This window comes from Mustela nivalis (assembly GCF_964662115.1).
Source record: "Mustela nivalis genome assembly, chromosome: 11".
In the NCBI taxonomy this organism is placed as follows: Eukaryota; Metazoa; Chordata; class Mammalia; order Carnivora; family Mustelidae; genus Mustela; species Mustela nivalis.
This window is the reverse complement of record NC_139030.1, coordinates 29,376,953-29,400,645: the sequence shown is the minus strand read 5'-3', so window position 1 is coordinate 29,400,645 and position 23,693 is coordinate 29,376,953. Positions and strand designations below refer to the sequence as shown.

The following is a 23,693-nucleotide window of genomic DNA, read 5'->3' as shown; positions in this document are numbered from 1 at the left end:
CCTAACAGAAAAGTATACAGATGACCACATATGAAGAGCAAATCATGACGGAAAGTGCTTTATATTTTTAGCCAAGTGCACCCAAATAGTTAAAATATGTGAAGTTTAGAAATACAGTTCCCACTTTAAAATCGAAGTATAAATACAAATGGGAAACCCGGGAGCACAGTGATAGGGTAGAGTAGGGGGAAAATAGAGGGTAAAGGACTGACTGGTGGAAAATCGTGATGCTGTATAAAGCACCAGAGTAAGATACAACTGATAACCAGCACCAGCCTCTGAATTCACTGTTGGCCTCTCTTCCACCTACCACTTCCTCAATGCATCCTTTATATTATTTCTTTTAGGAAAGGACATTCATGACCAATAACAATGTTATAATGATAGTAAGTATTGGATTTAAGATACGTTTTTTAAAAACACCTTTAACCAACATTTAAAAAGCCAGCAAGGGTGGGGGCGGCGGGGGGGGGGGGGGTTGTTACCTAGCTCAAGGTTTTATTTAGTGATGGTTCCACTTTTTTCACTCACTGCCTGCAAATCAGCATTTTTAGTGGACAAAGGGCTCAGCAGCGGCCTTATGATTGCTTCTTTTCAAATGGTAATGGCTATCCTAACTCCTCTGCCAGGTTTTTCTTACCAGAGCACAAATTGCAGTTTACAAGGCTCTGAGGGGAAAAAAAAAAAAAAAAATCTTAGCTGAATATCTTTTTTTTTTTTATTCGACAAACTGACATGTAAATTACCCTTTAAGTGCTCCACTCTAGGGCTCTGATCATCTCCTAATTGTCACAGTCAATTGTAGCCAACAGTCTCTTCAATCCCAAGCGCTTTGACAACAAGCACAAGGATCAAAGCAGAATCAGCTCCCTTCAATATCTTTCTGTTTAGGATGCTACAAAATGCCTGAAAAAGAAAGGTGTAAGGGCATTGCTGTAGAGGAAACTGAGAGTAGCAAGTATTACAATAGTGATTTTCTCCATCTCTAAAATTATGCCGTATAAGCTGCCGTGATCTTTAATCACATGTGCAGAACAAATACATAAACCTCCTGGGCAATTAATATGCTCTTAAGATTATACTAATATGCGAGCTTTACAAACAACACTGTTTCCATGGCTTAGGAAAAATTACAACACAGCGAGGGGATAGCAATCATTTCGTAGCAGCTTGAGCATCAAAAACTATTATCAAACATTTGGTATTTAAGCATAAATTCCAAAGCATAGTTTTTATTACTTAGTTTGGTGTCAAGGATTCACTGCTCCCCCAAACTAAATAGCCCATTGAAAATCCTTGAGTTTTTTTTTTAATTAACCTAGAAATGTCCAACGAAAAATGTGCACCCAAATAAATTTAAAAATGTGACACCAAAACAATTTCAGAAGATGCTGTTTTCCTTACAAGAGGTAACTTTTACTGCTTTACTGGGAACAAACTAATTGAAAGTCATTACATGATCTATAAACATGATTCTTAAATAAGATGCACTTACCAGGATCACTACTTAACAAAATATGACAATTCTTTCTAACTAAAGTAGTTATTATATGTCACTAATTTTTTAAAAGATTATGTATGCTTTTCACAAAAAATAACAATTTTGCTCTATCAAATATAACAATAGAAATGATTTGGTGGAAAGAGAAACCCTATAAAATAAATCTGAATAAAATAGCCACTTTGAGGCACCTGGGTGGCTCAATGGGTTAAAGCCTCTGCTTTCGGCTCAAGTCATGATCCCAGGGTCCTGTAATCCAGCCCTGCATTGGGCTCTCTGCTCCGTGGAGAACCTGCTTCCTCCCCTCTCTCTCTGCCTGCCTTTCTGCCTACTTGTGATCTCTCTCTGTCAAATACATTAAAAATCTTTAAAAAAAAAAAAATAGCCACTTTAAAAATAACCTGAAAATTGTTAGGAAAAAAATGACAAGCAGAACAAAATCAAAGGCATGTATGACAGCAGCTCTGTGAGCACCTCTATGGCTGTCTCCTTGTGCCCAGGTATTATACCTATACAGCGTGTAAGGTCACACAGTTGATTGACAGGCTTCCTATGCTCAAGAAAGAAAAAAAAAAAAAAACTGGAAAAAGAGGCAGCAAATACCCCCGGTTCCTTTCTCCGCTAGTCCACTCATATCCCCCTGTAGGGGTTTCCCATCCTCCCCTCAATTTCACCTTGAATTCTCAGGTTTGATTGAAGAGCTTCACAGAAGGGTCTATTACAGATTGAGGAATGATCCATTTCACATCTGAAGCTCCAAAGAGCTACTTGTGAGGAGTCTTTGAGTGCATTTATCTCACATGTGAAGCTTTCTGCAAAATCAATATGGGTATTTTTCAGTTTGACAAGTCAACATGAAATATCACATAATAATAGAAAAACAGAGTTGTACATTTAAACACACCCAATACAGTTATCTACGACAAAGCTTATAGTTATTACTCATGGATATCCTTGAGTATGCGTAATCTAAATTCATCCTGAGAGCTGGGCTAAAGCACACAGAAAGAGAAACTGACTGGCTACCATACTTTTGGCTCCTTTGTCCTAATTAATCCAGGTCTTGTGGTAAGAGGAGAAAATGGGCAGGAATCGTGGCCTTTGCTACCAACTTGGGGATGATAGCAGAAGTGGGAAGAAAATGACCAGAGGTGAAAAAGAAGAAGGAAGGAGAGCAAATGAGAAATGTAAAGAACTTTAAATTTAACTAATTGGCAATAACTAGATTAAACAGTCACACAAAGAATAGTAACGATGTCTGTAGTAACAATGTCTGTAATGAATCCCCACCACCATGGTAGTGAACACTAGCAGAATAATTGACATATTTGTGTTGGGGTCTAACAATCTTCGAGTGAATTCTAGGTCTGTTTTACTGTCTGCATCAGCTTGAGGGATATGTTTTAACACAGTTGTTGTTTTTTTTCTAAATCTCTTTTTTTTTCTAATCTTGAAATGAGATTAATCAGAAAATTAATCTTATAAGGTATCTTGTACCTTATAAGATTTTGAGGGGTTTGAACAAGGTGATATATATAGCACCTGGCACATGGAAAACATTCAATTAATGGTAAATACTGATGAAATTATTAGCGTGTCCTTACACATATCCACAAGGTCTCTAAGGTTCTAACCAGGGGCCATTTCTGGTTTTCCCTGGGCCCTTTCCACATTGTTTAATGTCTCCAGGGTATAGATGACCATTTGGGTGAAAGAGTGAGCTCGCTGTGTTAACTCTAGTGTAGGTCCTAGTAGAAGAGGGCAGCCACCCATATTCTCTTTCCTTGAAGGCGGTCTTCCTCTAACCAGGAAAGCTATCCCCACCAACTGAGAGAAAGAATCAAATAGGACTTTGAGAAAGGAAAAAAACCCAGGTGGGGAGGCCAAATCAGCTGATCATTTCCAGCAAGAAACGAGATGAGAGATGTAACGTATAGTTTTCCCTCATATGCCAGTATGCTATCATTAATACCGAGTTTATCTCTATATATTCCACCACAGGAAGAATCTTAAAATTAAAAAAAAAAAAAAAAAAAAAAAAAAAAAAAAAAAAGACCTTCTCCATAGCATGTTAGCAACCCAGAATTGGTTAAATGACTCACTATAACCAGTTATTCCTCTCCCTCACATTGTCCTGTAGCTTATCACTACATAAGCAGTTTTAACACCTACTGTACATGATTATCTGTCCTTGGATTTGTAGATTGCCTGAACAATATTTATAGCTTTAGGTTAACTCTCCCCTCTACTCAGAATAAGTAGTGGCCAAATACAAATAAAGCCAAAGGAGGCAAAACAAGTGAGTTCAGTGATGTGAAAATTCATGTTAATATAAAAGTAAGTACCATTATAAAATTCAATTGTAGTTTAAAAACTCTTATCCTAGGGGCACCAGGGTGGTTCAGTGGGTTAAAGCCTCTGCCTTCGGCTCAGGTCATGGTCCCAGGTTCCTGGGATGGAACCCCACATCGGGCTCTCTGCTCTTCGGGGAACCTGCTTTCTCCTCTCTCTCTCTGCCTGCCTCTCTGCCTACTTGTGATCTCTGTCAGATAAAAAAAATAAAATCTTTAAAAAAAAATAAAACAAAACTCTTATCCTATATTTCAAAGTCAAATAACTAAATATAAATGACTTTGTACTTAATTAATTCAACCAATATGTATCAAGAAATTAATATATGTAATACTGTTCATTTTTTAGCTACCTTACCGTTCTCCTCGTTATTAAAATTAAGCTATAGCTTTCATTCCAAAACCAAATTAAAATATTTTATGAAATGCTGATATAGAATTACAAGAACAAATTGAAACAATTTCCTACTTAAAAAGGGTCATTTCCTTAAAAATTTTAATTTATTTGTTTTGGACTCAAAATACATTTTTAGTGAGGAAACAAGTTTATAAATGATAATTACATTCCCAGATTGACACATAAAAACTTGTTTAATGTAAAAATGTACCTGAAACACACTAGAAGCAAGTGTTAAACAGCTCTGGGTTGTAAGATCTATACATTTAATCCTGTAGAGGCTTAAAAAGTATCATTGAGCCTTGACTTTCCAAAATCTGAGACATATGAGGCAAAACACCTGAGGTAAGAATAGAACATCCATGAGTTTGGGTGATCACTGTTCTCAGGATCACCACCACCACCATCACCACCATCATCATCATCATCATCACCATCATCTTGCCTTATTTTGCCCATCATATTAGAACATAGAGGCTATGAAGATGATGCCAGGGGGTAGCCAGTAAGATGGTATCTCATCACGTTGACATTTTAAGTAAGTGGAGGAGAACTTCACCAGGCAGTTGGGCCCTCACTCTCTCTGGCACTGAAAGCTCTTCTATCATATTCATTTCCATGAACATTTAAAAAATGCTTTCAGTTAAGCAAATGAGGGCTCTGAGATATCACTATCTACATCTCAGCATTTCCTCCTTCTAGAGTTTGTCTTGTACTGTGGCCACACCAGCCTCCTTAGGCACAGCTTTGAAAAGTCCAGGGAGGGGATAACTCAGGACCTCTGAACATATTCCTTGGCATGCTAGTAGTACCTCGACAAAACAATACTGAAATGAATATTTGCCTTTCTAAAGATCACAACAGAAAATAATACCATAACTTCTCAATTATTTTTATATTTCAAAAGTTACTCTCATTTATTATCAGGACTTGCTGCCTGCTTCCAGTTTTGGTTCGAACTTGGATTGTAAACTTCACTACTCAAAAGTATGAGTGATGCCTACTTTTCAAGTACTTCAAATGTGCCATTAAGTAGTAGCCTATAGTTCAACTAATAAAAGTACTATGAACATTCATTTCCTGCCATTTGTCCACATGTTCAAGTAAAAGCACCATACCCTACAGTTTGCAATCCACCTAAATGACCTCTGGACTTATCAAATTATAATCACAAAACATTTATGCCTCACTTAAAAACTGGGGGTGCCTGGGTGACGCAGTCCATTAAGCGTCTGCCGTCCACTCAGGTCATGATCCTGGGGTCCTGGAATGGAGCCCCACACCAGGCTCCTTGCTCAGTGGGGAGCCTGTCATTCCCTCTCCTCCCCTCTCCCTCTACTTGCCCCTCCACCTGCTTCTACTTTATCAAATAAATAAGTAAAATCTTAAAAAAAAAAAAACTGAATGGAGCAGAGTTTGGGGGATGAGAAAATGGGGAGTTCTAGTTTAATGATTATAGAGTTTCAGTTTTGCAAGATGAGAAAGTTCTGGAGCGCTCCTGCACAGCAATGTGAATCTATAGCACAACTGCAGTTAACTCAAAATGCTCAAGATGACAAATTTCATGTGTTTTTATTTTTTTACCACAATTAAAAATAATTTTAAATTTAAAAAATAACACAGTAAAACTGCTTGAAAAAGCTAGTGCATCTAACTCAATAATAAATTAATAATTATGGAACATTTTTTGAAAACTGAATTAAAGTTATCCTAATTTTTAAGTGTTAGGCAACCAAGTTCTTGGATTTCAGTCCTAATTTCTTTTCTATGAAAATACTGCCTAAAAAATTGTCTATACAGTTTTCAAATCTAAACAGACTAATTTTTGAGAAATTGCACAAGAAAATGCAGGTCAAAATAAAATAAATCAATGAACTTTGGATCATAGAATTTCACTTCTCTTTTGAAAGATTCAAACAGTGAAACACAAGAAAACCACCACTCCCAGGTGCTGTGTTCTGAGGCTGTAACTACCACCCATTGTTACCCTTTCAAATCTCAACATTTCTCTGAATTCAGTGAATTTCAGTGGACCAAGCAAAAGTTGAAGCTCATTGAGACGAAAATACTTGAAACAAAACCAGAGTAGTTTTCAGTGGTTTCTCTGTTTTTGTAACAATAATTCCGCCATATCTTAACATTCACTTTGTTCAGAGTTTTTGTTGTTTTGTTTAACACTTTACTCTGGCTATTTTTTTTTATTTTTATTTTTTTACCATTTTTTAAAAAGTTAGATTACAAAGTAGAGATTTTTTTTCAGAGTTAAGTGTCATATTGTTTTCTTTTTGAACAAGATGAGCAAATTTAAATTTATCCCACAGAAAAGCAAGAGAAAGAAACCTCATAAGAAGTAGGCAAAATGGGACTATGAAATAATGACGGAAATTTATAGAAACTAGTGTCTTTAATTTATAATCCCACTTCATGTAGAAAGAATGAAATTAATCAAAAGGACAAGTAGATGGCTACCTTTTGAAAGATCCCTGGGATAAAACGATAGGATGAAAACTAATGGACACAATGCATTGATTCAAAAATTTATTATAACTTTTTTCTCTCCATATGCACTCTACTCTGATCATTCAATCATTTAAATTTTTTTAAAGATTTATTTAGTTTAGAAAGACAGAGAGAGAGAGTGGGGAGAGGGGCAGGGGGAGAGGGACAGAGGGAGAGAATCCTCAAGCCAACCTCCCACTGAGGATGAAGTCCCACACAGGGCTCGATCCCATAACCCATGGGATCACAACCTGAGCCAAAACCAAGAGTGTGATGTTCAACTGAACAAGCCACCCAGGCACCCCTCTAAATGCTTTGTTTTTACCTTTATTCTTATAGTCTGCATATTTTATTAGGTTAGGGATAGCGAAACCTTGAAGCTGAGTGTGAATTTGTAGATTATATTAATACTAATAGTTTTGATAATACCAGTTACCTATAACTATCATATCTCAGCACTTACATTATCTCCTTAGAACAACCATATGAGGTAAGAATCACTATCCCTTTAACATATGAGAAAACTGAGGCTTTGAGAGATAAATAACTTGGCTAAAACCACACAGTGAAAAATGTTGTGAAAAATGAAAATACCCTGCATCTTCATGAACGGCTATGAGTGTAGCTTCATTTCACTGTAGATTATTCTTCTACATCTACTACAAACCCTTCCTTTATCTTCTTGATAAATGAGTTTCCTCTTTTTGGGGGGGTCTCCTATTGCCCAATATTTCCTTAATGGTAACTTTATCTTGGACGCAGACACTTGTTGTGATTGACTCCACGACTGAACCAAATGTGATCATTAGCAATCATGGTCATTGAAATAATGACCAAGTATTTGCCAAGCAGCCAGTTATAAACCATTCACTACAGAGAGTAACATCCAGAATAACACATCTTTTGAAATCCACTTGAATTCAGAACTATAATCACTAACAACTCAGCGTATTCCAGAAGATGCTACTACCTCTGCAAATACCATAACCGATATCAGTGAAGAACATTAATGACCAGCACAATAAGCCTATTAATTTCCTGCTTCAGATTTGGATCCCCTTCTAACCAAGACCTCTCTATGCCCAGGTGAATGTTTTCATGTCATTCCTACTGTGAACAGAGTGAGGACATACTCTCACATGTTACTCAGGACAACCTTAAGAATCCAAGAATAGCAAAGCTAGAATCCTAAGGGCTCTCTCAACCAAGCCATAAAATTATATGTGAGAAAAATCTCCAAAGAAGTAAAATGATTTGCCCAAGATCATAAACTAATGAGTGGGGGGGAAAAAAGAGATTTCACTGCAAATCCAGTGCATTTCCCACTTAGAACACTTTTATTTTTATTTATTTATTTATTTTTATTTTAATTTTTAAAAAATACTTTATTTTTATTTATTTGACAGAGAGAGAGATCACAGGCATGCAGAGAGAGAGAGAGAGGAAGCAGGCACCCAGCTGAGCAGACAGCCTGATGTGGGGCTCCATCCCAGGACCCTGAGATCATAACCTGAGCCAAAGGCAGAGGCTTAACCCACTGAGCCACCCAGGCGCCCCTCCACTTAGAAAACTTTTAAACAAAAGGCCTACTCTGTGTCAAATAAGGTACTATGTATGTTAATGCAGTATTTGTATAACCCTCACAACATTCACATAAATAAATAGTATTACTCTTCTTATATAATTGAAAAAGATTAAATAATCTAATAATCTAGTTAAATTCACATAGTCAGAAAGCTGTAGGTATTGCTACTAACACCTTACTCTTTTTTTTTTTTAAGATTTTAATTTATTTGACAGAGAGAGAGAGAGAGCACAAGTAGGGGAAACAGAAGGCAGAGGGAAAGAGGGTGAAGCAGGCTCCCTGCTGAGCAGGGAACCTGACCTTGGGATCATGACCCAGCTGAAAGACGCTTAACCGACTGAGCCACCCAAGAGCCCCAATGACTTACTTTTAATAGTTAAATTCCTATTTAAAACAAAACAAAAACAAAAACAAGGGGGGAAAAAAAATCCAGAAAGGACTATGCCCCTAAGAAGTAGTAGATCGATACTGAGATTAGAGGGAAAAGGTGTAAAGTTAAGACCTGGGATACCAAAAAACTAAAGTAAAGGTGTTGCATGAATATATTAGTCTTTATTTTTATTTCTTTTTTCCCAAAAGGATTTAATTGGTTTTTAAACATACAAAAAATCTGAAACAATAAAATAAACTAAATTTAAAATTGGTGTACAAAATGAGCCTAAGGGAAAATTCAGTGAAATTAAAAGACAAAATTATTCCAAGGAAGTCTTCTATACTTCCCAAGAATGGTCTATAAATTTGAATCTGAGTTTTCAGACAGGCTGCGTGAAGAGGGAAATGTGATTCATTACATGGATCAGAGTGTCCCTAAAACAAAGAACATGCCATTTGTTCGGGAGGACACAATTCTTCCTGGTTCGGAGATCATAGAGAAACTTGTCCCTGTGGACCTCCTTCAGAAGACACAGCACAGAACAGGGAACAATCACCTCAAAATATGCTCTCAGCCTGCCGACCAATGCACTGCTTGGGCTGTTGAGTGCATCATTCATTAGTGCCAGGTGGCAGCATTGCTCGGGGCAGAATTCGGTCACAGTAGTTCTTTGGGGACAGCATGCTAGTTTTCTCAGGTAAAGGGCCGAAGGGACAAGAGAATGATGCTGAAAGTGAGGAAGTCCTGCATAAAATCCAATACTAATGCTGATTCCCATAATACCCTTTGCTAGGACACCCAACCCATCTCCACCTGGAAGGCATTTAGCCCCTTCCACTTACTCATTCCATCTGAACACAATTCACACTTCCTAACCTTTTCTGATGCAAAAGAACAGATAGAAACTGATGGTTTCTGCACCAGACCTAGTCTCAAGCTGGCCTGAGGAGAATGAGTGAAGTGGACAAAACAGGCAAAATCCCACCAAGAGAACCAGTTGGGCCATGGTGTGCTCATAGATTGTGTCAGTTCACTGGCCATATGGAGGTCCACCATTCATGGCTTTGCAAAGAGCACCAGTTGTCATTGGCTAACCTCTCTTAGGAGCCATTCCTCCCATTCATTATTTCACTCAGTCACTGAGTTCAGCAATATCTATTAGTAATTATTACAGTTTCATGCTTAGGAAACACAGCTATACAAGATGCACAGTGCCCCTTCCTTACAAAGCTTGTGGGTTACCCTCTACATAAGATGCTCTTAATTTAGTCAACTCAAGAAAAAAACATGGAGCTGGAGAATTAATAACTAAAACTCTACATGCTGCCTTTTTTTTTTCCACCAAAAGCTGTGGGACAATTCATCTGGGAATCTGAAGAGCAGCCAGTCCTTCCTTGGGGATTAGAGACTATAGCCTTGTAATTCTTTCAGTAGTCCATGCCTTTGATTATGTCATCTATCAAGAAGGAAACTAATATGTGACAAATACATCATAATATTCTGTGAAAGACTTTAAAAAGTTGTGAAAGCTAAAAATATTATGGAAATATTCCCTTTAAAACATGTGCATGTTGATAAAATGGGCCTTAAAGCTATTATTATATAAGTATACCTGAGTGTCTTTCATAGTTAGAAACTTGTGCTAAATACACAGATAATGAGGGGCACCTGGCTGGCTCAGTTAGTAGAACATGAGCTCTTGATCTCAGGGTCATGAGTTCAACCCCCACACTGGGTGTAGAGATTACTTAAAAAAAAAAAAAATACAAAATAATGAAATAAAAATAATCAATTTATTTTACCTAAACACTAGACAATTATATTAATTAACAACATTTAATGCCTAGCACCGAAGGACTCACTGATTTACAAATTCAGCCCTTATGGAATGTTAAAAACATAATTAGGAATAGCCTGAAATGGCAGCACTCATGTACTCTTATCTGTTTATGTGCACACAGTGTGGTTATGTATGGGATAAAACATCAAAATAGTCATTTCACATCATCAACCTAGGGTCAGAGGATGGTAAGAAATAACTATCCCAGAGAGAGTTCTGCATTCACTTGAAAGTCTTCTAAGTAAAACTAGAATTGTCACTACCCTTCCCCAACTCACAAGCTATACCAAAGGAATATAGACAACTGGAAAACAAAGAGCACTTGACTGTACAAATTAAACAAGTTTCCAGCATTTTAACATAAAAGCATACATCATAAGATGCACTGTACAGCATTATTTATACAAGGTGAAACTCTTACCTTTTCCTCGTTCAGACTGTCTACAAGTACTTTGTACTAAAGGATTAGATCTACTTCCTTCAAAGCTACACGTATCCATACCATAAAAGATTTCATTGAATGTAAAGGGCTCTCAGAGTACCTGAGTGGCTCAGTGGGTTTACTACCCAACTCTTGATCTCAGCTCAGGTCTTAATCTCAGGGTCATGTGTTCAAGCCCCACAGTAAAGGCAGTAAAGGGCTCCCTTTCTTGGATGTCAGGAAGAGCAGAGTGTGTGCCATGAAGGTCTCAAGCACATTATAAGAGTACAGATTGGTACTGTCTGCCCACACACAAATTCTGCATTCTTCCCCTCTATCACATGCAAACATTTGCACCTAATTATGTCACCAAGTCCTGCTTCTAGTACTTCATGTCTCTGCTAAAGAAGATGAAGTCTTCAGGGGAAATTATCTACTATGGACAGGTATTGGAGGAATCCCCCCTTGTAGATGAAGAACTTCAGCATTTGGCTATACTATGAATCCCACAGTGGAACCAACAATACATACCAGGAATACTGGGACCTGAACACTGCAAATGTTGTCACCCAGTGCTACTGAGACACAGGCACCCAGCACAATCTAGATAATGAAGGTGGAGGAGATTGCAGCCAGCAAGTGCCACTGACCAGCAATCAAGCAGTTCCACGACTCCAAGATCAAGTTTCCACTGACCAACTGTGTCCTAAAATGCCACCACAAGCCATACTTAACCAAAACTTTCCTTTAGATGTAGAGCCTTCCAGTGCCCAGGTATGTGCAAATACATTCCTTGGGAAAACTAGAAGAGAGAGAGAAAGAGAGAGAAAGAGAGAGGGAGGGAGAATAGGAGAGAGAAAGAGAAGGAAGGAAGGAAGGAAGAAGGAAGGAAAGAGAGAAAGAAAGAAAGAAGAAAGAAAGAAAGAAAGAAAGGAAGGAAGGAAGGAAGAAAGAAAGGAAGAAAGAAAGAGGAAAGAAAGGAAAAAGAGAAAGAGGAAGGAAAGGAAGACCCCAGAAGGGTCCCATAGATCACATCAATGCCAGACCACTATTTCAAGACTGGGAGAGGTAACCGTTTCACCCAATACATAGAAACAAGCAGAGAGAGTGAGGCAAAGTGAGGAGACAGAGGAATGGGTTCCAAAAGAAATTTCAAGGAAAAAAGAAAAAAAACTCAGAAAAAGACCTTAGTGAAGTGCAGATAAGTAATCTACATGATAGAGTTCAAAGTAATGATCATAAGGATGCTCACCAAACTCAGGAGAAGAGCAAATGAACACAGAGCTTTAACAAATAGATAAAAAAAAAAAAAAAAAAAAAGAAAGTACCAAACAGAAGTCACAGAGCTAAAGAATACAATAACTGGGCTAAAAAAAATATACCACAGGTTCAACAGCAGACCAGATAAAACAAACTGATCAGTGAGCTGGAAGAGAAAGCACTGAAACTTACCCAGATGGAGCAGGAAGAAAAAAAAAATTTTTTTTTAAAGTGAAGATACCTTAAAGGACTAAAATAACAACATCAAGTGGAATAACATCCATATTACAGGGCTCCCAAAAAGAGATAAGAGAGAGAAAGGGGCAGAAAATTTATCTGAAGAAATAATGTTTAAAAACTTCCTTAATCTGGAAAGGGAAAAAAACTACCAAATCCAGAAAGCCCAGAATTCCTTTGCAGCCAAAACATTCACAGCAAGACACGTGTTAAAATCTCAAAAGTTAAATACAAAGAGAGAATCTTAAAAGCAGCACAACAGAGCAACTTGTTTCACACAAGGTAGATCCCCTAAGGCTATCAGCAGATGTTTCAGCAGAAATTCTGTGGGCCAGAAGAAAGTGGCATGATATGTTAAAGTACTGAAAGGGGAAAAAACTTCCAAGTAAAAATACTCTACATGGCAAGGTCATCATTCAGAATATAAGGATATTGTTGTAGATATGCAAAAAGTTAATCACCACTAAACTGGCCTTAGAAGACATGTTAAAGAGACTTCTTCAAGCCAAAAAGAAATAGCACTAATTAATGAAAAAAAAACATACAAAAGAAAAAAAACTCACTGGAAAAGGTAAATATATAGTAAAGATGGCATATTTAGTCATTTATAAAGCTAGTATGAAGGTTGAAAGACAGTAAGTAGTGAAGTCAACTAAAATTACAATAAATAGTGATGGGATACATAAAAAGATGTAAATGTGACATCAAAAACATAAAATGGGGACGCCTGGGTGGCTCAGTTGGTTGGACGACTGCCTTCGGCTCAGGTCATGATCCTAGAGTCCCGGGATCGAGTCCCGCATCCGGCTCCCAGCTCCATGGGGAGTCTGCTTCTCTCTCTGACCTTCTCCTCGTTCATGCTCTCTCTCACTGTCTCTCTCTCAAGTAAATAAATAAAATCTTAAAAAAAAAAAAACAAAAAAAAAACATAAAATGGGGATAAAAATATACTTTGAGAATATATTCAGATTTGAGTGTAATTAATTTAAAATATACCACTGTGTAACTAGGATGTTATATAAGAACCTCATGGAACCAGAAAGGAAAAACTTATAGTAAATACAAAAAAGAAAATGAGAAAGAAATCTAAACATAACAAAAAGAAAGCCATCAAACCACAATGGAAGAGAGGAATAGAAGAAAAATGAATACAGAGGAACTACAAAAACAGCCAGAAAACAATTATCAAAATGGCAACAGATACATACCTATGCACAATAATTACTTTAAATGTGAACAGATTAAATTCTCTAATCAAAATATATAGAGAGTAGCTGAATGGATAAAAAACAAGATGCATCTATATGCTGCCTACAAGGGACTCACTTCAGAAGCATACACACAGACTGAAAGTGAAGGGGTGGAAAAAGATATTGCAAACAAATTGAGATTTAAAAAGAGCTGATGTAGTTATACTTGCCTCAGATGAAATCGGCTTTAAAACAAAAAATGTAATAAAAGATAACGACATTGCATAATGATAAAGGGGTCAATCCAGCAAGAACATATAACATTTATAAATACCTATGAACCCAACATAGGAGTACTAAAATATATGAAGCAAAGATTAACAGACCTAAAGGAAGAAATTGACAGCAACACAATAAGAGTGGGAAATTTTAACACCCCACCTACATCAATAGATAGGTCATCCAGACAGAAAATCAATAAAAAAACATCAGCCTTGGGGCACCTGGGTGACTCCATTGGTTAAGTGTCTGCCTTCTGCTCAGGTTGTGATCCCAGAGTCCCAGGATTGAGCCCCGCATCAGGCTCCCTGCTCAGCAGGGAGTCTGCTTCTCCCTCTGCCCCTCACCCTGTTCATGTTCTCTCTCACTCTGCTCTTTCTCAAATAAATAAATAATCTTAGAAAATATCAGCCTTAAATGACACCTAGACTAGACAGACTTTATTAAAAGACATATATGGAACATTCCTTCCAAAAACAGAAGAATACAAATTTTTCTAAATAGCAGATGGGACATTCTCCAGGAGAGGTCACATTAGTCTACAAGACAAGTCTCAAGAAGACTGAAGTCATATTAGGCATCCTTTTCAACCACAATGGTAGGAAACTAAAAAAACTTGAAAAACAACAAAAATGTGAAAATTAAACAACATGCTACTGAACAACCAACAGGTCATCAAAGAAATCAAAGGAGAAATCAAAAAATATCTAAAGATAAATGAAAGCAGAAATATGCCAAACCAAAACCTATGGGATGCAGCAAAAGTGAATAAAAGAGGGAAGTTCGTAGCAATACAGGCCTAAGTCAAGAAACAAGAAAAATCTCAAATAAACAATGTAACTTTCAACTAAAGGAGCTAGAAAAAGAGGAATAAACAAAATTCAAAGTTTGTAGAAGGAAAGAAATAATAAAAGTAAGATTCAAAATAAATGAAATAGAGACTAAAAAGACAAATAGAAAAGATCAAAGAAACTGGGAGTTTTTTGAAAAGACAGATCAGGTCGACAAACCTTTAGCTAGACTCACCAAGAAAAAGAGAGAGCTCAAATAAATAAAATAAAAAATGAAAGAAGAGAAAGAACAAATGATACCACAGACATACAAAGCATTATAAGAGTCTACTATGAACAATTAAATGCCCACAAATGGGACAACCTAGAACACATGGATAAATACCTAAAAATATACAATCTTCCAAGACTGACTCATGAAGAAATAGAGATTCTGAACAGAACAAAGACCAGTAAGGAGACTGAGTACTCATTAAAAACCTCCTAACAGGGGCGCCTCTGCCTTCGGCTCAGGTCATGGTTCCAGGTTCCTGGGATCGAGCCCCGCATCGGGCTCTCGGCTCCTCGGGGAGCCTGCTTTCTCCTCTCTCTCTCTGCCTACTTGTGATCTCTGTCTGTCAAATAAGTGAATAAAATCTTTAAAAAAAAAAAAAAAAAACCTCCTAACAAACAGAAGTCCAGGACCAGATGGCTTCACTGGTGAATTCTACCAAACATTCAAGAAGATTTAATACTTACCCTTTTCAAACTTCTCCAAAAAACTGAAGAGGAGGGAATGACATCCAGACACTTCCTTTGAAGCAAGAATTATGCTGATACCAAAACAAAACAAAGACATCACCAAAAAATAAATAAATAAATAAATAAATAAATAGGAGGAAAGAAAGAAGGAAGGAAGGAAGGAAGAAAAAGAGAGGAGGATTGATTATAGGTCAATATCCTTGTATTGGGATATTAAACATAGATACAAAAATCTCTGGGGCACCTGGGTGGCTCAGTCAGTTAAGCATCTCCTTTGGCTCAGGTCATAATCCCAGGGTCCTGGGTTTGAACCCTGCATCTGGCTTCCTACTTCAGCAAGGAGTCTACTTCTCCCTCTCCCTCTGCCTCTCCCCCTAGCTTGAGCTCTCTCTTACTCACTAACGCTCTCTTTCTCTCTCTCAAATAAATAAATAAATAAAATATTTTTTTTAAATCCTCAACAAAATGTTAGCAAACTAAATTCAACAATACACTAAAAAGTTCATATACCCTGATCTAGTGTGATTTATTCCAGTGATACAAGGATGGCTCAACATCTGCAAATCAATTAACCTGGCACATCACATTAAAAAAATGAAAGATAAAAATTATATGATCATCTTAATAGATACAGAAAAAACATTTGACAAAACTCAACATCCATTTATGCTTAAGGAAAGAAAAACAACTCTCAACAATGTGTGTGTGTGTGTGTGTGTGTCATGTGCATCAACATAATAAAAGCCATATATGAAAAACACAGTTAATATTATACTCACTGATATAAAACCTGAAATCTTTTCCTTTAAGATCAGGAACAAAACAGGGATGCTCACTATCTCCATTTAAAAAAAAAAAAAAAAAAAAAAAAAAAAGATTTTATTTTAAGTAATCTCTACACTGAAAATGGGGCTTGAACCAGAAATCAAGAGCTGCATGCTCTTCCAAATGAGCCAATCAGGTGCCCCTTCCTCACTTTTATTCAACATAAGTATTGAAAGTCCTGCCACAATAATTAGGCAAGAAAAAGAAATAAAAGGCATCCAAACTGGAAAGAAGAAGTATTTGTTGCTATTTGTGGATGACACAGTATTATATTTAAATAACCCTAAGGACTCCACAAAAATGATTAGAGCTAATAAATGAATTTATTAAACTGCAGGATAAAAAATTAATATACAAAAATCTGTTGGACTTCTATACACTAATAATGAACTATAAAAGAAACAAAAAAATTCCATCTACAATCATATCAAAAAGAACAAAAGATCTAGAAATAAATTTAACCCAAGAATTGAAAGATCTGTACACTGAAAACTATAATATACAAACTGAAAGAAATTAAAGATGACACAAGTGGAAGGATATTCCATGTTCATGGTTTGGACAAATTAATATTGTGAAAATATCCATACTACTCAAAACAATCTATAGATCCAGTGCAATCTCTATCAAAAGTCCAAAGGCTTTTTTCACAGAACTAAAATAAATAATTCTAAAATTTGTGTGGAACCTCAAAAGACTCCAAAGAAGCAACACAGTCTTGAAAAAAAGACAAAGCCAGAAGTATCAGGATCATTGATTTCAAATTGCACTATAAAGCTACAATAATCAAAACAATATGGATTGGCATAAAAACAGACACATAGAGAATCCAGAAATAAACTGGCATATAATAGAGAATCCAGAAATAAACTCATACCATCAAAAAAATTTATGGTGAAGGCATCAAGAATACACAATGGATAAAGAATCATCTCTTCAATAAATGATGCTAAAAAAAAAAAAAAATAGTTACCGCACAAGAATGAAACTGGACCAACCACTTATCTTATGCCATATATTAAAATCAACACAAAATGGATGACTTTAATGCTAGACCTGAAAACATAGACCTGTCAGACCTGGAAAAAACATAAACAGTAAGCTCCCTGATATTGGTCTTGGTGATGGTTTTTTGACTCTGACTCCAGAGACAAGGGAAACAAAAGCAGAAATAAATAAATGGGACTACATCAAACTAAAAAGCATCTGCATAACTTTCTCTACCATCTTGGAGCCTGTGGAGGGAAGAGGACACCTAAAACGATAAATAGGTCTGGAAGGTTGTGGTCCAAGGTCATGTTTGCTGGCTATAAGTGGGGTCTCTAGAACCAGAGGGAGCACAGAACTCTTCTTAAATTTGAAGGTGTTTATGCTGAAATGAAACTGAATTCCATCCAGGTAAGAAATGTGTCTATGCGTACAGAGCAAAGAAAAACACAGTGACTCCTGGTAGCAAACCAAACAAAACTGGAGTAATCTAGAGAAGAGTAACTCATGGTCATGGAAACAGTGGCATAGTTTGTGCCAAATTCCAAAACAAATCTCCCACTAAAGCCATTGGCCACACAATCCATGGGATGCTATATCTCTCAAGGATTTAAACTTACAGAAAAGTAAATAAATAAAGGTGTAGATTTGTTCTCTTTGAAAGAAAGAAAGAAAGAAAGAAAGAAAAGAAAAGAAAAGAAAAGAAAAAGAAAACATTTCTGTAGAGCTAAGGAAACCATCAATGAATGAAAGGCAACCTACTGAATGGGAAAAGATATTTGCCAATCATATATCTGATAAGGATCGATATTCAGAATACATAAAGTACTCATACAACTCAACAATAAAAAATAAATAATCTAGTTATACAAATAGGCAGAAGATCTGAATAAATATTTTTTCCAAAGAAGACATAGAGATGACTAATAAGCACATGATTAGATGTTCTACATCGCTAATCATCAGGGAAATGCAAATCAAAAAACCACAATGAGTTATCAATTTATACTGATCAGAATGGCTACCATCAAAAAGACAGGAAACAGCAAGTATTGGTGAGAATGCAGAATGCAGAAAAAAGGGAACCCATGTGCACTGTTGGTGGGAATGTAAATTGGTGTGGCCACCATGGAAAACAATATAGAGGTTCCTCTAAAAATTAAAAATAGAGCTATCATATGATTCACCAATTACACTACTGGGTATTTACCTGAAGAAAAAAAAAAAAAAACACTGTTTTGAAAAGATATATTCACTACAGCATTATTTATAATAGCCAAGATATGGAAATCACTAAGTCCATTGACGGATGAGAAGATATACTAAAAATATACAATGGAATACTACTCAGCTATAAAGAAGAATGAAATCTTGCTCTTTGTAGCCACATGGTAGACCTTGAAGGTATTATATTATGTGAAATAAGTCTGACAGAGAAAGACAAATACTTATATGTGGAATCTAAAAAACAAAACAAACCAACAACACAAAATAAAGTCCAAACTCATAAGTACAGATTACAGAATGGCACTTGCCTGAGAGCAGGTGGATGGGGGGAATGAGTAATGGGGATCAAAAGGTACAACCTTCTAGTTATAAAATAAATAAGTTATGGGGATGTAATGTTCAGCATGGGGAATACAGTTAGTAATATTGTATTAACTTGTACGGTGACAGATGGTGACTACACTTACTGTGGTGATCATTTCACAGTATACAGAAATGTTGAATCATTGTGTTGTATACATGATATTAATGTAATATTGCATGTCGATTACACATCATTAAAAAACATGAAGGGTTCATTTCATATTTTATAAGGAAATATTGCTAGACATCTACGTATGGTTCTTTTAGTACCTTTTAAGATATACTTAACCTCAAATAAATAAATACTAAATAATAAAATATAGCTAACCTCTTACTTTTTCCCACCTAGTCTCCCAGACTTAAGACCCTTTTAAATGCTCCACAGACCCTATGCACCATTACTTCTGAAGTACAATGATATCACACAGATTAAAATGAGCCCATATCCCAAATAAGTACAATCATTTTGTTGTAAAAATTTGGAAAGGGTTTTTATAATTTTGTTTTTGAAATATTAGGCTTCAAGTAATATGCCTGATTTATAACTACGATTTCCAAGTGATCATCAAGTATGGATGCTTTCAGAGTAAAAAGGTTTAACTTACAAACTCTTTTCAAATGTCTTGACATTTTTATGCTACTTTTTTGACAATGAATGAAGCTGCCTTAATATTGCATTTTGTTTAGTTATTAAGTTGAATTTTGTATTTCTTCTAATTTGCAACCTGTGTCAGTGTGATCAGGCCATAAATATTTTCCAAGGCCTGTGAAACTTAGAAACTCTGGAGTGCCTTCAGTTCCTATTGAATTCGATAGGCCCACCTACAACAGCCCCAGATTATCCTCCCCGCCAGAGACCCTGCACAGCCCTTAGGGACTGGACCACAAAACACTCGGCCCAAAGACTGGTCACTGTGCAGTCCTAACTGGTCTTTGCTGGTTATAGTTTGACACTGACTCGTCTTCTGACAAGCAATCCTCATGAGGATGGGATACCCTCTCTGAGCACACAGAACTCCACAATATCTAGTGGCTACACGTGGGTCCTTGTCTGAAGCTCTTTGTATTTATATCTTTCAAATAAAATCTTCTTTTGAGTTTCAGCTTGACATTAGAAGGAATAATGCATAATTTACCACACTCCCTCTCACCCACAAAAAAAGCCCCAAAAATTACTCAGTGGAAAAACCTTCAGAGATAAATAGACACAACATGTATCTCTTAATATTTCCTGTTCAGTATTCAGAGGCTTCTTGAAGGCAACACTGTAGCTAATAGCCCAGGCTCCCTACCTGGACCGAACTGTGCTGGGGCTAGAAGTCTCCCAGCCCATTGCTCCCTACACAGTAGCTCCACATCCTTTATACTGTGCTGATTTTTAAAGGAAAAACGTCGGGGGAAAATTGTTAACTATGTAGGTAAATATGCATATTGTTAAATTTAAAATTCCAGAGAGATTTTTCAATATTTACAATTCTGATTTCCTTGTAGATGTTCCTAAAACAATGGCACCATTAAACCTTAACATTAATACCTTACATTGAGAACAAATGCTATGTCTTTTATAAGTATCTCCTTAATCTGTTCTTTCTCTTTATTCATTTAATATCAGCTGAGCACCTTCTCTGTGCCAGACACCATGCTGAGCCCTGGTGAGTACAGCAGACGGAGTCCCTGGGAATAAAGGAGGCAACAATTGCAACCCATTGCGGTGTCTTCTGTAAGTGCTTCTGCATGGCTAATTTAAACCTGCTTTACTAAAATTCAATCCCATTTCTCCTTGTTCTACCCACGGAGTAGGTAAACAACAGCCAATCACTATCCTCTCCAACATAGGCTTCCTGATACTTGAAACACTCCAATTTCTTTTTCCTTGCTCAAAATAAATGTATTTTTTCACAAAGAAAAGAAGATTACATTTGATGTGAGCCACAAGCCAATATAACTCCTTTGCTGTGTCATCACATTGTCATTGATATGAAAATATAAATTTTCAGTTACATTGAAATGATAGAGGAAAATAGTCTCATATAATCAACCAGTTTCTTAGACATTAATCTATACACAATCCTGATGGTACCATTCTTAAAAAAAAAAAAATGCACTCTAATGAATCAAAAATTGTGCCATATTGCACTAGCTGGGAAAAAGTAGCTAATAGGTCTCTATCCCATATGACTCATATCTAAGTACCCTGCCCCCAAAGAAATCAAGACACACTGTCACTGAGCCACATTGCTATCCCTTAAGAAGACTATAAAATGTGTACATCACTCATTCGTTGACACTGAACTTGTGCCAAAACTATTAAGAGCACATATTAATACATATCCCAAATGTGTAGGAATGACTACAGAATAAAACTCAGAATGAAATTGGTACTCACTATTAATTTCTCTTTTATAAATGATTAAGTAAAGCATATGAAGGAAATAAAAGGGCAATAAATACCCTTTTATCACAAACTGGGGGGTTTCTCTTACTCTGGGCTTGCACACAACCAGTTTAGAAATGTGCATAATTGCCTATGGTCAACATCATATCACTGCCAGATCACACATTAAACAGATAACCACTATTATTATCAAAGCGACTTCCTTGACCTCATATTTTGGTCTGGCTAGGAATTCCTGTATTTTCCCAGATCAGCTGTTACACGGTGCCAATCTTGTGCTGTGCATGTCAATTTTGTACCAGTGTAAGTGACCGGCGCCTCACAGAGCATACTTTAAAACACACTTATATGCATAGGAATAGCATAAGTTCAAGAAATATGATCATAGTTCTTGCAGTGTTTTTTTTTTTTTTAATCTGAAGTCTATGTGTGTTTTTCTATTATAGCTAAGGTACAGTGTGTGTTATTTGGCAGCTGAATTTGACATGAAAATATAAAAGGTTTGGGCAACCACATATTTGGAAATAGAAATCTTTCCTGAAAACATGGCTTTGGTTTTTAAACACAGCTAAATTTCTGGAAACTTCAATTTGTTAAAGACAGCCAAGACTTCAATCATATTTAACATATTCCTGGGGTTTACATATAGTGTTTCAAAGTAATAAACAACATCTTGTTTGGAGTAGCATGAAGAAAATGAGGCAAGCACTTCTTTAGAGTAAAAGCTCCACTTTTTAAAAATAGTTTGGAGACTCATTCTTATGTTGGTAAAATCACAAAACACTATTCAGCAAACAAAACATGATGAGCTCAATTCAAGTTGGTAAACATTTTTAGCTGGCTTCATTTGTAGTAAGAATTTTAATGTAACCATAACTTCAAGGATATGTCTCTTATAATAGAGACTTGAGGGGCAAAACTTTTTTTTAATTGTTAATAAGAACAATGGTGTCAAGTTTGCACTTGAAAATAGGAAGAGATGTGATGACAACAGTGAATTGATTGAACAAGTTTAAAAATCACATTATAGCACACTGAAATGCAAGCACATTTACTCACTAGTGCTCTCACTGCAGCGACCAACAAGCCCCAGGCCTGATTCAGTAGCAGAAAATAGACTCCTTCCATAAGGTAGGGTCTATATATACCTTATCTCCAAAATGTAAAACCAGCAGTAAACCTGTAAATCTTTCACATGCTTTTGCCTCCTTGGTCTAAACAAAATAGCGATGTCTGAAAACTCTTAAGTCTCTGAGTAAGAATAAAAAGCCCTTTTCAATAAGCAATACATGACAAGTCAAAATAGTCCTATCCAAGGAAAGGAAGGTGCTTTCTCTATACTCTTTGTAAGAAGTCAGGTCAGGGTACCCATGTAGCTCAGTCTGTTAAGCGTCTGCCCTCAGTTCAGGTCATGATCCCAGTGTCCTGGGATCCTGGCCCACATTGGGCTCCCTGCTCCACGGGGAGTCTGCTTCTCCCTCTGCCTCTGCCTCTCTCTATGTCTCTCATGAATAAATAAATAAATATTTTTTTAAAAAAAGAGAGAGAAATCAGGTCTAATTTCATTTCACTATGCTTTTTCCCTAAACAAGAACTCAACGAACAGAAAATCCATTGTAAGAACAATTACAGATTCACATCCAGATAATTTATGACAGACCAACTAATAAGAATGTAAACATCTTATTCTGTGGTCAGTACTCCTTAATTTTGTCTGCATGTAATTCCTAACTTGTTTCATACTAGATACTTTACTTCTAATGGTTAGCAGGTAAAACATGAGAATTTGTCTGAAGGTTTAAAAGTTGGTGAGATGTTACTTCACACTCATTAGGAGAGATATGATCAAAGAACAGAAAACAACAAGTGTTGGCAAGGATGTGGAGAAATTGGAGGCTCATGACTTATTGGTGGGAATCTTAAGTAATGTGGTCACTACAGAAAACAGTATGTCAGTTCCTCAAAATCTGGCAATTCTACTTCTGGGGATATACCCAAAAGAACTGGAAATAGGGACTCAAAGAGATATTTGGACACCCATGAAATAGCAGCATGATTTGTTTTTGTTTTTGTGGGTTTTTTTGGTTTTTTGGTTTTTTTTTTTTTTTTTTTTTTTTGCAGCATGATTTGTAATAGTCAAATGGGGGGAGCAACCCAAGGATCAATTAATGAAAGAATGAGAAACAAAAATGTGGCATATTCATACAATGGAATATTATTTGGTCTTTAAAAGGAATGAAATTCTGACACTTGCTACAACATGAATGAATCTCAAGAACATTATACTATGTGAAATAGACCAGTTACCAAAAAGCAAATGCTCTAAGATTCCCCTTATGTGACCGTGCTTTGAGTAGTCAAATTCATAGAGACAGAAAGTAGAATGGGGGTTCCCAGGGCTGGGGGTAGCGGAGAATAGGAAGTTAGAGTG

At 36.4% G+C, this 23,693-nt stretch overlaps 1 protein-coding gene across 6 annotated transcripts in view; it reads right to left on the bottom strand.

Annotated features, from left to right (window-relative positions):
• LOC309843774 (uncharacterized protein) overlaps positions 1-23,693 on the bottom strand; it is an 80,102-nt gene that overhangs the window by 26,888 nt on the left and 29,521 nt on the right. For 2 of the 6 annotated variants that reach the window (XR_014300330.1, XR_014300333.1), the window contains exons 5-6: positions 2,176-2,313; positions 747-906 (exon numbers count right to left, since the gene is read on the bottom strand). Coding sequence is in view for 2 of the 6 variants with exons in the window: in XM_082689520.1 (XP_082545646.1) it covers positions 2,176-2,313; positions 15,463-15,536 (212 nt within the window). In the remaining 4 variants the exon portion in view is untranslated. Of the gene's footprint in view, positions 1-695; positions 907-2,175; positions 2,314-15,462; positions 15,537-23,693 lie in introns of those variants that run through there. The other 4 variants (XM_082689520.1, XM_082689519.1, XR_014300331.1 and 1 more) reach the window with 2 other exon arrangements.